This window comes from Meleagris gallopavo, chromosome 10 (assembly GCF_905368555.1).
Source record: "Meleagris gallopavo chromosome 10, MGAL_WU_HG_1.1, whole genome shotgun sequence".
Taxonomy (NCBI): Eukaryota; Metazoa; Chordata; class Aves; order Galliformes; family Phasianidae; genus Meleagris; species Meleagris gallopavo.
Genome location: NC_139413.1, coordinates 10,637,859 through 10,653,099, shown reverse-complemented (window position 1 = coordinate 10,653,099; position 15,241 = coordinate 10,637,859). Strand labels below are relative to the sequence as shown.

General features: G+C 39.9%; 1 protein-coding gene across 21 annotated transcripts in view; it reads right to left on the bottom strand.

Moving 5' to 3' along the window:
- Positions 1-15,241, bottom strand: part of LOC100548295 (pancreatic alpha-amylase) — a 236,878-nt gene that overhangs the window by 9,235 nt on the left and 212,402 nt on the right. For 10 of the 21 annotated variants that reach the window (XR_014885356.1, XM_085232253.1, XM_085232254.1 and 7 more), the window contains 6 exons: positions 11,856-12,128; positions 11,634-11,719; positions 9,563-9,650; positions 5,263-5,457; positions 4,412-4,473; positions 2,602-2,742 (listed from right to left, as the gene is read on the bottom strand). Coding sequence is in view for 18 of the 21 variants with exons in the window: in XM_085232253.1 (XP_085088379.1) it covers positions 2,602-2,742; positions 4,412-4,473; positions 5,263-5,401 (342 nt within the window). In the remaining 3 variants the exon portion in view is untranslated. Of the gene's footprint in view, positions 1-1,327; positions 2,148-2,601; positions 2,743-4,411; positions 4,560-5,262; positions 5,458-8,520; positions 8,614-9,562; positions 9,651-11,633; positions 11,720-11,855; positions 12,129-15,241 lie in introns of those variants that run through there. The other 11 variants (XM_085232262.1, XM_085232270.1, XM_085232259.1 and 8 more) reach the window with 10 other exon arrangements.

The window sequence follows — 15,241 nt, the reverse complement described above, 5'->3', positions numbered from 1 at the left end:
CTGTTCATTTTTGTATCATAAATCTTATCAAAGGTCTCTTTTTCCATTAAAGAAGAAAAAAAAAAAAAAAAGAAAAAAGAAAAAAAACCCACACAACAAAAAACCAAAAATAACAATAATAAAAAAAACCCCACCACCTTTATTTTGATTAACAGCAGTGATGTATTTGACACTCGCAGATTGGTGGGAACTTTGGTTGGGGGGGGGGGGGAGTGGTTCATTGGTGTCTACTGTAAATATTGGCACAGTTTTAGATGGGAGCAAGAGGGAGTAAGGATTTCAATATCGAAGGTAACACAACACTCAGTTCCTTTTTCCAAAACTACACACTGGCTCCACATATGACCTTGCCCACTTTCTAAAAGCAAGGAAATGCAGCTGATTACACTTTCTGATTGACAAGTTAGAACAAATCCATCATGACTAAACTTACCGAGACTGACTAAATGTCCGAGATCAATTTTTACAATACCATTCCCTGCTGAGTTGTACTGAGGTAACGGCAAGTGATTCAGCTGTTGAAGAAATCCCACGGAACACTGTGAAACAGCTCCTATTGACTAGACCGGCTGATCAGGTACCCGAGTTCAAGCTCCAATGAATCCTGAGAGCTAGCTGCCTCTGAATGCTGGTGAATTCATTCCTCCTCTGACAGTTATGAGACTTCCAGTTGCCTTCTAATTCCTTTCTATTCCTTTTACAGAGTTTCCTCATCAAGGTCCATGTGTCACATTTTGGCTATCTTTTGATAACTTATCTTTATTTATATGACTGGAAAGAATACAAACCCAAATTTGAGTGTACTGCTCACTAGTACATGGTTTATGATAAGATATGAACATTGTGAAAATGTATTATCTCTGCAGTCATGTGGCAATTCAGGAAAAGCAAAATGGAAGCAAGATACCCAGCTAGCTAGACAAACAGTAACTGATAGCTTTCATCTCTGTGAAAACTGTCACCTGCAGTAGGAACTTTGTCATCTTGCAGAAGTATAAATGGTCAGTGGAAAGACCATAGCTTATGCTGAAGGCACCATGCAAGTCCTTCTCTCCTTGCAGCTGTAGGGTTTTGCTGGGCACAGCACAACTCCAACACTCAGGCTGAGAAGATGCCTTGCGTAAATCTTTTTCAACGGCTGTTCCATGCTCTGTCTGGACTTTCAGTGGTGGCAGATGTCATACTGGAAGTGGAGATATTGAAAATCACGGGGACAAATCAGGTGGCAGCATTTTGAATTTTTTTTTTTTTTTTTAACTTGCTGTGTAAAGATTAGAGTAAAGCCAAAGAAAGGGAGTAGCTTATCTCAGGTCGAACGCTTAGTCACCTTACTAGTGAATACAGTGATGTACATCATAGGCATCTCTTCTGAAAACGCACTTGTGTTGCACAGTACTGTAGGCACACATAAGTCATGAATCTTCCCCATGTTTCACGTGGGCATATGAAGGAGTGTGTGTCTGAACCGACTGAACCCAAGCCTCTCGGCTTGGTCCAATCAACGAGCTCTTTCTTGCAGCTTGTGAAATCAGCTGCTCTTGTTAAGGGAGCCCAGGAAAATTGAGAGCTGTGCAGGATGCTACCCTGGTCGTGTCGGTCGGTCCATCTGGACGTGGCGTGGGTGATGGTTCTTTGTCGAGGTTACAGCTCAGTGTTCATCCACGGTGCTGTGATACACAGTCCTGGTTCCCACCATCAGCCTTCACGACAACGAGATGAGGAGGGGATATCCGCTGAGGGACATTTGTTTTTCAAGCAGACAGAGTGAAATGTGAAAATTCTTTTTTTGTTTCCTTTTTTTTTTTTTTTTTTACATTTACTTTCTCTTCCTTATTACTCTTTTTCAATTCTATACTCTTTCTCCATTTCTCCATTTAATCTTTTTTTTTTTTTTTTTTTTTAACATTGAGGATGATGTCCAGGAGGATTGCGGATATCTCCTTCTCTCGAGATATTCAAAAGCTGTCTAGACACTTCCTGTGTGACCTACGGTAGGGAACTTGTTTTAGCAGGAGGCCTGGACATCTATAATCTTCAGAGGTCCCTCTCAACCCCTATGATTTTTTGATTCTGTAATTTCAGAGATATCGGTGGTACAGCCTCTTATTTATTCTACATCCAAAAACATCATTTAGATCAAGTAGAAACTGGTAGGAAAAAAAGAAAAATTGGAACTCAGATCAGAATGATCAGATTCAGTCACTTTTTTTGTGCATGTGTATTTTCCTTAAAATATATGAAATAATGACTTGTATCTTTATTGAGTTCTAACATCACCTGTGGAGGTGCCTGAATGATTTAACAGACAAAAGGACTTTTAATTCACCTTTATCTTAACAAAGTCAATAATTTTTACGGAATACCAATTTATTTTACCCAGTAAATTGCCTGTAGACTGAACTCTCCCCACTCCCTTCTACTCATCAAAAATGCCAGAAACTGCAGTTCTTTTTAAGCAAATGTGATTTTTGTCTTCTCCCCTCACTACCTTGCTGGTATAGACTTTGCTTCCACGTGGCTACTCTGAATATTTACAGTATTGCAAGGCGACCTCAGATTTGGATAGAAAAGAAAGAGAATGGAAAAAATCCAATTTCTTACCAAGAAGCCCAGCCACGGGCCACAGACCGTGCTGCAGGATGTTCTGGAGTTCAGGGATTTCAGCAGGAGACAACATCGCTGCCGCAGCTCAGTGAGCACTACAGCTGATTTCGGTGCAGAGCCTGGAGCCAGGGAGTCGCCCTGTGAGTGCTTAAAATGCCGATACTGTGTTTGGGAAATAACATGTGGGGCCTGTTGTTTTTTTTTTTTTTTTGGTTGGTTGGTTGGTTTTTGTTTGTTTGTTTTTTTGTTGTTTTTTTTTGTTTTGTTTTTGTTTTTTGGCGAAATACGCGGCACGGAGCGGACGCATTCCGCACCGCAGCAGGAAACCACCTCGGCTGCTTGAGGGGTAGCCCTGCCAGCGAGCAGCTTGCGCGACGCCGCTGTCCTCCTCGTGGCAGCGGCGATCTGACACCGAAGGGGCGGAGCCAGGAGCAGCGGCGAACCACCCCCTGCGTGTATAAAAACTGTCGCTAGGGAGCGCAGCGGCACTTGGCTGGGGGGGCGTATCGTTCTTCGTTAGCGGACCGGTCGCCTATCGGCTGTCGCCCGGACAACGTATGTCGCCATGCTCTCCGCCAAGCAGAAAGGCTGGAGAGAAAGACACTGGCGACTGAAACGAGTCTGTGCCTAAAGAAGCGGCGTTTCAAGTCTTTTACTGCAGCGCCTAGGTCTACTGCTGCTGGAGAATGGGGGCAGGGACTATGCCTGTGTGAGGAGGTGGGTGACCTACTCAGTATGCTGGTGGAACTCAAGAAGGATGTTGAGAAGTTAAGGGGTATCAGAGTGTGTGAGCAGGAGATAGACTTGTAGTGTAAATCTCTGTGAGAAAGACACTGGGGTGATAATCAGAAGACAGTGATAGATGCCCTGCCATTGCTGAGCAGAGTGAGGCAATTTGAGAGAAGAGAAGGAGTGAAAATGGGTCCTGGCTAGGCGATGTAGGTAACTGTCATCCTGAGCGACCTTGGTTCCCCAAGTGCCTTTGTGAAATAAATTTGAGGCCCTGGAACTCAAAGGAGAGGTGAATGAGGGTATGGTGGGAGGTCTGCTTGCAAGGTTGACTCAGGTGAAGCAGTTGACTCCATGCCTCCAGACTACCTTCACCCGGAAGGAAGGGTGGTTGTTGTAAGTGATGCCCTGCTGACAGAAATGGAGGGCCCTATATGTTGGCCTGACCCTACCTGTAGGGAGGTGTGCTGCCTCCCTGAGGCACAGGTAAGGAATATTTCTAGGAAGCTTCCTGGTCTGATTCTCTCATCTGATTATCATCTCTTATTGATATTTCAGGGCAGCAGTGATGAAGCTGCTGAGAAAAGCCTGAGAGCTATCAAAAAAGACTTCAGGGGACTAGGGTGGGCATGCAGGTGTTTTTTTCTACTATCCCTTCAATGGCAGGGAAGGATACTGAAAGGGGCAGCGAAAAATGGTGAGACAGAAAGCCCAGCTGAAATGCCTTTATACCACTGCATGCAGTGCGGGAAACAAGCAGAAGGAGTTGGAAATCGTGATGCACTTGGAAAATTATGACTTAGTTGCTATCACAGAAACATGGTGGGATGACTCCCATAACTGGCTACCACCAGTGAGGGGTATCAGCTCTTTAGAAGGGATAGGCAAGGTAGGAAGGGTGGGGGAGTTGCCTTGTATGTCAAAGAGAGGAGAGCTCCTTCTGAGAAACAGTCAGGAACAGGTTAAGAGGCCGTGGCTTAGAATTAGGGATAGGATTAATAAAAGCCAGCTGGTGATAAGGATATACTACAGGCCACCTGATCAAGGGGAGCCTATTGATGAGGAGTTCTTGCTTTACCTGCAGGAGGCATTGTGCTCGCAGGCTCCCATCCAGGTGGGGGATTTCAACCATCCGGATATCTTCGGGAAAAATCATTAAGGTTAGAGGCAGCCTAGGCTGCAGTGACCATACCCTGGTTCAGCTTGTGATCTTGAGGAATGTGGGCCTGGCAAAGAGCAGAAAAGTGAACTTTAGGCTGTTTAAGGAATTGTTGGCTGAGATCTCCTGGGATGCTGTCCTTAGAGACGAAGATGTTGAGGAAAGCTGGCTACTCTTCGAGGATGCCTTTCTGAGAGTACAAGAGCTCTCTGTCCCTCTGAATAAGAAAGCAGACAGAGGAGGCAGGAAACCAGCATGGCTTAGCAAGAACCTGCTGGGCAAAGTGAGGACAAAGAAAGGTACGCACACCCTTTGAAAACAAGGGTGTGTCACCTGGAAGAATACAGGGATGCTGTCTGCAAATGCAAATGGCATCCTGGGTTCCATCAGAAGAGGGGTGGCCAGCAGGAACAGGGAGGTGATGATCCCTCTCTACTCTGCCCGTGTGAGGCCCCATCTGTAATACTGTGTCCAGGTCTGGGGCCTCCAATAGAAGAAAGATAGGGAGCTGTTTGAAAGGGTCCAGAGGAGGGCCACGAAGATCAGAGGTCTGGAGCACCTCCCCTACGAAGACAGGCTGAGGGAGCTGGGCTTGTTCAGCCCAAAGAAGACAAGACTGTGGGGTCACCTTGTTGCAGACTTACAGTATCTAAAGGGATCATACAAACAGGAGGGGAGTCAACTCTTCATTAGGATAGATAATGACAGGACAAGGGGAAATGGTTTTAAGGAAGGAAGATTGAGGTTGGATATCGGGGGAAGTTCTTTACCAATAGAGTGGTGAGGTGCTGGCACAGGCTGCCCAGAGAGGCTGTGGATGTCCCGTCCCCGGAGGCGTTCAAGACTAGGTTGGATGGGGTCCTGAGCAAGTTGGTCTAGTATTAGATATATAGGCTGGTGGCATTGCATGCGGCAGGACGGTTGGAGCTTGATGATCCGTGAGGTCACTTCGAACCCAAGCCGTTCTATGAGAAGTCACATAAAGAAAACATGAGAATTGACAAGTCTGTTTGGTATCTGATTACAGGATAGTCACTTACGAAATGAAGCAATTGTTTTAATTCCAGTCAACTGAGCGCAATTTAAAGTTAATAGAGAAATAAGGACGCTTCTATTTGTATCTGCAGTTATACACCTCATTTCTTCTCCTACTAAGATAGAAACATCTGAAAAATATAAATTATCACAGCGACTTATACTGGGGACCAATTTGTATTAGAAAGGTAATTGAGGCAAGAACAGCCTGGAGTTGCCTAGTTGTCAGCCTTCCAAATCAGGCAGTTGGTCAGGGCAAACTCAGGCAGGAATAGGCTGTGTCATGAAAGCCTCAGAAAATTATCACTTGTAGAGGAGCTATGGATGTTTCTGTAGAACGTTCTTATGCTTCAGAATGTGAAACTGTAGCGCTCTTCTTGGGAAGAAACACAAAGCTGAAAAGTTTTTCAGCTGCTTATCGAAGCCAGAGACCCAGCGTTCCCACTCTGAAAGGAAGCTGCGCTACTAGGCACTGAATCAGCCTAGTCTCTGTCTCTCTGAAGCGGAACTTTGGACAGTCAATGGCACATTTTCAACAAAAGGCAGAGGACACCTTTCCTGTCCCACCATTTAATCTGCTGCCTAGTACAGCGATGTTTTAAAATACAGGAGCAGAGAACCAAAGCCCTCCAATCTTAAGGAGTCTTAAGCCTTATCTCTCCGTATCAACTTCTCAGGAGAGCACTCTAATCGCTCATCTCATGCACCGGAGGCAGCTGAAACCTCGCATCCTGTAGGCAAGAAAGGACCTCTTGATTTGAGTGAATCTAAGCTCAACATGATATCATAAATAACGCAAATATGTTATATTCTCAGAGACACGGTATTAGCCGTATCTGTTTCAAGAGACCGTGCCCTACTGTTAGGGAATCCTTCAGTAGGTTGAGCGCAACTGTGGATAAAGTTGCAATCTAAATGCCAAAGATAGCAGCAAAGAGTAAACATCAACTTGGTGTCAAGAAATTCATCTTATGAGAATGAGACAGGTTCTTTGTCACAATGGTCCATTCTCATCATGTTATTGCTTTTTGACTTCTTTATCACCTCTAGACAGAACCTAGTGCTCTTGATCATGCTTTTTTAATACTGCCTCAAACCACGATGACTTTATATGCTTTAACTGTTGTGCAATAAAGTTAATATTTTAAAGCTATATTTAGAGCAGATCTAATGAAAAAAATCTAAGGAAAATACACAGCACAAATCTTCTATAACTGGAAACCTAATTTTCTGATTAAAAATGAAGGAATAATTAAAATTACTTTAGAGTTTTAGGTATGTACTGTTGCGAAACACCTTGGCAATGCCTCTTCAGACTATAGTTCCCTATAATTTTTATAGTTCCTTATAATTTTCTATCATTTTAAAAAAGTAATAGATATTTCTCCCCACAAAAAAGCAAACAAAGATACTTGTGTCAAATGCAGGAATGGATACATTTTCTAATGCAAGTATCTAGCAATTTAAAAATAAAAAGTTCACGGTGATGTTGAGGTCACGCTCACAATCTCGTTATTTTATACATATATTTATGCTGCTGTTTACTTTAGAAACTATGCAGCGGAAAAGAAATAGTCTATTAAACCTATCTCGGTTCTGCCACTGATTTTGGAAGTATTCCATCTGCGCAAACGAAAGACATTACTACCACAGTTCCAAATGTGTATATATTATCTATTACAAAGATATACAGAAATACAATGTTGTACCTATATTTATAGTACAGACGGGATCATCTGTATGTTCATTTCTAGTGTATGTAACTGAAATATCAGCTTTGCTCAGCATCTCATCAAATTGCAATAAATACCTTACTTAGGTTCTTCGAATACTGATTTTACACTCAGTAAACTGTCATAGAGGAAGTAGTTTTGCATGGTTAGCAACAGCTTCGAGAGATTTGCAGTTGTGCTCTGGATGCACTCAATTCTACTTAATATCGACCTCCAAAATTATTACTCACCATTACCTTGAAAATTTTAGTGTGAAGGAAAGTAGTTTGTTCAGTAAGTATACTTATGTCACGTATCCAAACAATTGATGTGTTCAAACTAGTTATTCCGTAAGTAAGTTATAAAAATTGTCAGATACATATTAAATGCCACAAGCCTGTCTTTCCCAGTGGTTTCCGGCTGAGCTATTAAGCTACTGTGACTTCTCTGAGGTCTGGAGAAATCCCCTGCAGCTGTTAGAGTATGGACAACAGGAAGGCAAAACCAAGGCAGTGCCCAAAGACCTTGTACACAAGAAACCCTTGTCACTTGGCCGTGGCTCCAAGCCTCAGGAAAGCTTAAGAGGAAAAGCAGATTATTAAAATATCACCTGCAGATAAATATCATTTAGGGCTTCTGTCTTTCCCTGCTTTGCGAGAGGTAGGTGGTCTCTCATTCTTCTACTTCTCACTGTAGACGCCGGTCTGAAATATCTCCAGCGTTCTGTGTATTTGAATTTAGTAGATTAATCTCGCCCCTACAACAATTACTGAAGACAATCAGTCAAAATCCATATTTGTCGTTTTTCAAATGTCATGGCCTGAAACTCCTTAAATACTGTGTCAGTCACTCTTTGGCCTCTGAAGCCAGCCAGTACTTTGATCTGACAAACTCAAATATTAAGACTTAGCTGTTGTTACCACAGACAGGAAAGCGTTTCCTGTAGGTTATTTCCCTTACAGAGACCCTCCCTCTGGGTTTTATAGGTGTCTAAGGAGTCTGTATTACAATTATATGGAAGGACCGTTTTAAGCAGTACACGTCATTTTACACTTTCTAGTTCTTAATAGAGTCAAAACAAGAAAGAGAGGACTAAAGCAAGTGGATCAGTAAATACTTTGTTCACGTACACTAAATAGGACTTCGATGCTCTATATGGAAAAATGTTTTAATTGTCATTCCGCTTACTACATCTCCAGTTGTAATATTGACTCAGTAGGTAGTATCTGCTTCAGGTCACTAATCATACCTACAGATGGATGCTGTTAAAATTACACTTACGTTAAGTGAGAACAGGGTGCACAAGATGAGCGATCTTTTGTTGTAGCTTTTAGAACAAAATCTTTGCTGATGACAGAGCAGATGGTCCACTTTCTTGAAACACAAATAAAATACCTAGATAGGTTTGCGCAGATGCTCAATACATTCATGCATAAACAAACATAATCCTCATCCTTTATCTCCTCAACCTGAATTGTAAGTGTAAATGATGTGCAATGTCATATGTAGTGTATTGTGAAAATTCAGCCACAATAACACTTCACTTTATATTATCACTACAGTGATACAGTGATGTCCTTTGATTCTGGTACTAATATGCGAAAAGGTAGAAAAATTTTATGTTCAGAATTTATTTCCAAAACTTTGCTTTACAGTTTCATCATTACTAGATAGAAATTTTTTTACCCATAACTATAATATTTTCAAGATAGATAGGTTACTTGTGTTAGAAATAAGATTAAGAACTACATAGCACAGGTTCTTTCTAGCAGTGCTTGCAACTCAAGCACCAAAAATGGATGTCAGTGCATATATAGCTATATACCTCAGCTATGATGCTGTTGCTTGGGTTATGCTTATTTCCATAAGAGGGCCACTCATCTTGAGGCTTTCTAGTCTGAAAGTAATACTTCCACAGACTTATCTTTATGGATTTATTGTAAGGAAAAAACAGAAAATAAAACAGAAAATAAAACAGAATACTTCAACGTGGATCAGTTTGACAAAAAATCAACTGGGTGAGCGTATAGTGATTATCAGTATTGTGTGGGATTTATACAACAGTCTGAAAAGCTGACTTTTACTTGTTACTATAAGGCAACACTTGAGGTAGACTCTTGGTGTTTGGGGTAACAATAAAAATATTAGTAAGATGTATATTAATTATACATATATATATAAATAAATAAAAATAATAGTAACAACAAAAATACTCAGAATAGGCTTTTAGAGCATAATGTCATAAAATAGATAGATCCCAAATATACCCAACAACCCAAACGTACCTTTTCATATGCCATGTTGTAGACTCCCCACTACTTACCAAAGATAATGGAGAGTGTCCTAGCAAAAACGCCCAGGTCCCTCAGCACCCACCGGGTGAATCAGAGCAAGGTCTCGTAATACTAGCACTGTGTAAACACAGAAAACAATTATTAAAATAAACTAAACAAAACAAAAAATTACACGGGGGAAAAAAAAAAAAAGCCAAAAAGTGAACATATTTAACTTCTGCCACTTTGAATTCGGTATGTTTTTTTTCTGAGCCTTTATCATTACTCTCTATAATAATCTTCACACTGTACAGCTCTCTTTTAATACCCTGGATGATCTTCTGAACTTTCAGTGGTCTAGGATCCACAGATAGGGAGTGCAGACACTTGCTGAAGGATATGCGTCTGGAACAAACTCCCTACCAAAAGCAAGCAGTCTTTAAAAAGGCAGCTCTTGCAATCTGGCATCTCACAATGATCTTCTTAATAAAAGCCTTAGGTATCTGCTCTGTTTCTTTCAGTGGAATATAATACAATTGTATTGTTGAAAGACTGATGAGATGCTTTATGACATTCAAATACAGGCTTTAATTTTCTTTCTGTACATTTTGCAAGAGGCCAATACCAATCACATTTTATGTACCACGGATTTTCAGAAATTCTTGCCATCACAATAAAGAAAAAAAATGGCTGCAGAAAGGAACAGACTGATAAACCCTGTCAGAACCACAAGATGGCAATACTGTTTTAAATATAAAGCTTACTGAACCGAGTCAAGTGTTATGACCATTTATAATATAGAGAATGCACAATACTTCTTGACAACTACTGTGCAATATGTGATTTTCAAGGAAGATAATCAGAAGTTAGCAGCACCCACAAGCTTTGTTTTAATTTTGCTTTTAACAAGTACTGTGGAACACGATCTCATTCAATATCGTGTTTGAAACACCAGTGGAACTATGCTGATGGATTTCAACACAAACGCCATAAAAGAATGAACATACCGCAATGAACGAACATTTTGCACACTTGTTTTCTTTTCTGCGTATTTAGTTTCTGGAGAAGAAAAGTTTGACGCCTTTGAATAGTACCTGACAGCTATTTTTGTTGATTAGCTATCATGTTGATAATTCCAGTCTCTCTCGGGTAACAGAAAGCCGACGCAGAAAGTGGATGTAATATTATTTCATCAGTATAAAAGGTGTCATATCAAAAGGCATCATTCAGAGCCAGGGGATCAAATAATACTATATACTCCAGCGTAAACACTGCATTCTCCTTTCTGAGGCACTGCATAGCTGTGTTATGAATTACTTAACACAATTATCTGTTACAAAAAGAAAGAAGAATCATTCCAAACCAAGCTGCTTATGCATTTCTGAGAAGGCAGGTGATGAGCTTTACTGGTAAGGACAGTACAGCCGGGCAGAGGTTCACCAAAGGCGTATGAACTCATTGAGGAATGTGCATAAATACACACGTGCATTCTCATACAACGCTAACAGGAATGCTGGAAAAGTATCCGGAAACTCTATTCCAGGAACATACCAAATGATAAAGCCTTAAAACAACATTCCATGATTTATCATAATAAGCCATATCTTCTGCAGGTCAGGACGCAAAAAAGACTACTGACTCAGTGGGGATCTGAAGGCTCGGAACAGGAAAAGTCTTACCATAATGGAATGTATCTTCCTCTGCAAAGACTATGTGCCAGACTGCATATATAAATCTTCAAAAAACAGGAGGAAGCACACTAAAGATAATCGCATCTGATACAATGAATGATTTTTAATTGCGCTGCAATATTACCCAGTTCTCCTAAAAATCATAATCTCTTTGCCGCAGTTATGGTAGCATTGACAGTGTGGGAAGAAAGCATAAATAAATAACAAGGTGACCTGTAGACTAATATGCTCCCAAGTTCAAAAGTATTTTCAAGTATATATTTTAAGATTACATGCCATTAAAATAAAAAATTAATAGACAGAGGCAACAAAAAGCAACATACTTCATTTCGCATTAAATACATCTAGATGACTTGTCACGCTGCCATACCTTATGAGAGGATGACAGAGAGCTACAGGGCCAAAAGACAACAACTGTGCTATACATTACCTTTTCTGTGAGCACTGAGTTTGCTGTTCCAAAGCAGAAGTGTGGTCCATCTTGCCTAATATTCTGTCTTTGAAAGGGGGCTGCTTCTACAGAAAGTGCAAGAAAAATATGTAATCAAACATCGCGAGATAACTTCATATGAGAGAAATTTCTCGGGTAAAACGGTAGCTGATTTATGCCTCTTAAGCATGAGGGTTTCTAGTCTTCTCGTTTTTAACCTACCTTAAATATAGTGCAGATCATTCCTTTACAGAGTTTTCAGGGTGGAGACTCCTTACTACAGCAACAAACTCTCAAGAGTTTTCATTTGCTGTTAGAGAGCAACATTGCTTCCACGGAGGCAAGAAGAATGAGTTTTATTTTTGCATTTGAGAAGGCAGAAGGCACTTGACCTTCACGAAGACAGGCACGGAAGAATGAAGGGAGACCGGAAAGAAGGTCAGATTTTCTTTGCTTTTTCAAGTCTTTCATGCTCTGGAGATCCAAACACACGGGCTGAAAAATGGATGAGTTTGTGTGTTACTTTGTGCATACTTTTCAGATCACATTAAGCTCAAAGATACGGGAGAAGCTAATAGCTGCCAGATAGGGTCTGCTGTGTTTAAAAAAAATCAGTATTCAAAGAAGTTTTTCAGCAAGGCATGTAGCTAGCCGAGACAGATTTCAATATGTATCCACTGTCTAACATAGTAATGTCATTTTAGGAAGAACTACCTTTAGCAAAGACTTTTTCTGGCAACTTTGACATCCCATAATCTGCTCTATCTACCCTACAGTGAACAAGATGGGCAAATATAAAGAATAGATAACGTATTATGGAGAAAATAAGGATCAAGCCATCCAAAATCTAAATTGAGATTTCTTTTGAACTGCTGGTGCACTAAGGTTGGTAGAGGGAGTTGAGTTACTAAAACATATTGCTGCTTTCAGCTTCATAGCGCTGCCAGAAAACTAGAACATTAGGACCACAAGACAGATCTAACTTACAGAGAAAGAAACGCACTTCTGGGTGCTGAGATATGGAAGAAGGCTGTTGTGTGCATTCAACGAGCAATAGCTACTACTCACAGGCAAGTACTGGAAGTGGAATTCCTTACTTTGTGCTTTCTATCCATAGTTAGCCCACAAAGTAGTTAACGCAGAAAAGACCAGTGTACAACTATGTTATATCTTCATGCTTATTTTTCAGGACAAGTCCCGGCTATCCAAAACTAATACTGATAACACTTGTGAAGACAACCGACAAGCATCACAAGTCTAAGCTATTCACAGTAAGTGCTTTACAGCTGAAATATCTGCTGAATTATGCCTTCTGAACATGTTTCTATAAATTTGTTTACTCCATTCATTATAGCAACATACGGCTAAATTCATCTACATCTCTACGTATATTTTGTAGAATTTCTTTCTTCAGCTTTTTACAAGACTGCACAAGTTCTGCAATTTGTCAAACACTTCTGCCTGCTACTCAGATCTACCTTCTGCTTTTCAAAGATGATGAAGTTTTTGAAATTTTTCATTGCAAAAGAAAAGCAGTCTTGTGTACAAGGCAGTCAAACGTGCTGTTTTGGCTGAGTTCAACATACGTGATGGGGTCACCATACCCTTCCAAATACAACAGTCCCCTTCCAATGTTTGTATCAATGTCCTATCAAAGTCCGACTATGTTTAGATTTGCTGGCATTGCAATATTTGGAATATCCTTTCAGCCTATGTCCTTCTGCTCCATAGTATTTAAAACAATTCCAACTGCAGTGGTTTGTTTCCACCCCTCTCCCCTTGATATCTTCCCCTTAATCATAACGATAGAAAATGCTAGAAAAGGGAAGAATAAATGCTAGAACTGCTAGAACTGCTAGAAAAGGGAAGAATAAATGATAATGATCAGCAACACACTGTGAACTGTTCAGTATCCACTGAATAGAACATCTAACTTTAACCTATAAAAAGAAAGCACATACATGAGATCTGTTCTCAGTTTTTATTCCTCTTCCTCACCATTCCTGTTCCTTCCACATAACCAGAAGAAAATCAATTCTGGGAATAAAGAAAGATCCTGTAGGGACTTCAGTACAATGCAGCTTCTCATTTGGCCTTACATTTATCTTTGGTTCTCTTGTGTTTCAGAAAGCTCAGAATCCAGTATAATAAATGAATTTTCAAAATCCTTCAGTGAAGATTTAAAGAAGAGGTTTAGACAAAGCTCTAACATCAGCAAACTTGATGAAAACAAAAATGGATAATCAATTATCCATTATCCATTATCAATAGATAATTATCTTGTAATTTGAACATCTTTTCCTGGGAAATGACTTAGTAAGTAGAAAATCTGATTATATAAAAGAAAACATGGCATTGTAAATTTATTTTCTCAACATGCTATTGGAGTACTGACCAGAAGAGTAAAAGACAGATGGGTAAGTGAATAAATTTCCCAGCTGTTTGAACATCTAGTACTTTCACTGAACAGTCCTGCAAAGAGAAGCCAGCTTCAAAATTATAATGCACATTTGCAAAATGTATAGTTCAGAGAGCGCATCAGACAAAGCACTCTAGGGGCTGTTTTTGTGTTTATAGGCTTTCAACGGAATATCTAAGTCTGAAGAGTGGAAGATTACATTTATCAGAAAGGTTTTGAAAAGCATGGACACTTTTAAGCTCAATCTTAATGACTGCTCCTAGAAATTTTATGGAAACAGAAATCTGCCATAGTGGCTTTACCATTCCGTTTAATAAAACAAAAATTTCATCTCTTCAGACTTAGGCTAAGAGAGATAGCTTTAAATCTGCTTGGCATGTTTAAAGCATCAAAGAGATCTGATATTAGAGCCCTCTTCCTCTTCGTTCTGTAAAGGAAATGTGTTATCTCCTTTCAGGAGGAAGTTTAGTTCCAGAAATTCACATTAATCATATAATATTAATTTGTTCATGTTCTTTGTCAAACGAGCTCTCTAAACTCTTTTAGCTTTTGTTAATCGTGAACAGAGGAATCCCTAGATTAGACTTACAAACTATTTTTGATAAAATTTGCATTAACAGAAGAAAGAGAAAGAAAAAGACAATCTATATGAATATGAAAGCTGTTTTCTTTCTTATTTTCCCAAGGCTCGGATCTATAGCTATATAAGTAGTGGAGAAGATATAAAGTGCAAGTATTATGTTGTTTCCCACAGAAAATAGGTTATTGAGAATATTTCAATTACAGAATGGTAGTGTAATATAACTACATTTGTCTGTAGTCTTATGCAGAGAAAGCATGTGAAAATGCTGCTTTCATCATCAAAACAAACTCTCATAAAAATTTTATAAGCCAGCAAAACACAGATGGTTGAAGGCATATGTTAGATCACTGCAGTTTTATTTGCTTAGGAAGACTTTTTCAACTCAAGCTGAAAAGTTTCTCTTAGAACTCCAACTGAACATGGGAAACAAATTGCGTAGCATTTCTCTCTATAAAAGCACTTTTGGTCACACATGAGTACTTGTCCAACTAAAAATGAGCTTGGAAGTGCTGTAGAAAAACCGAAGTATCCACACCTGCTTCATCTATTTTCTTCTGTAGTATACTCCTGTTTTACTATGCAAGGCCAAAGTACAAATCACTGAAG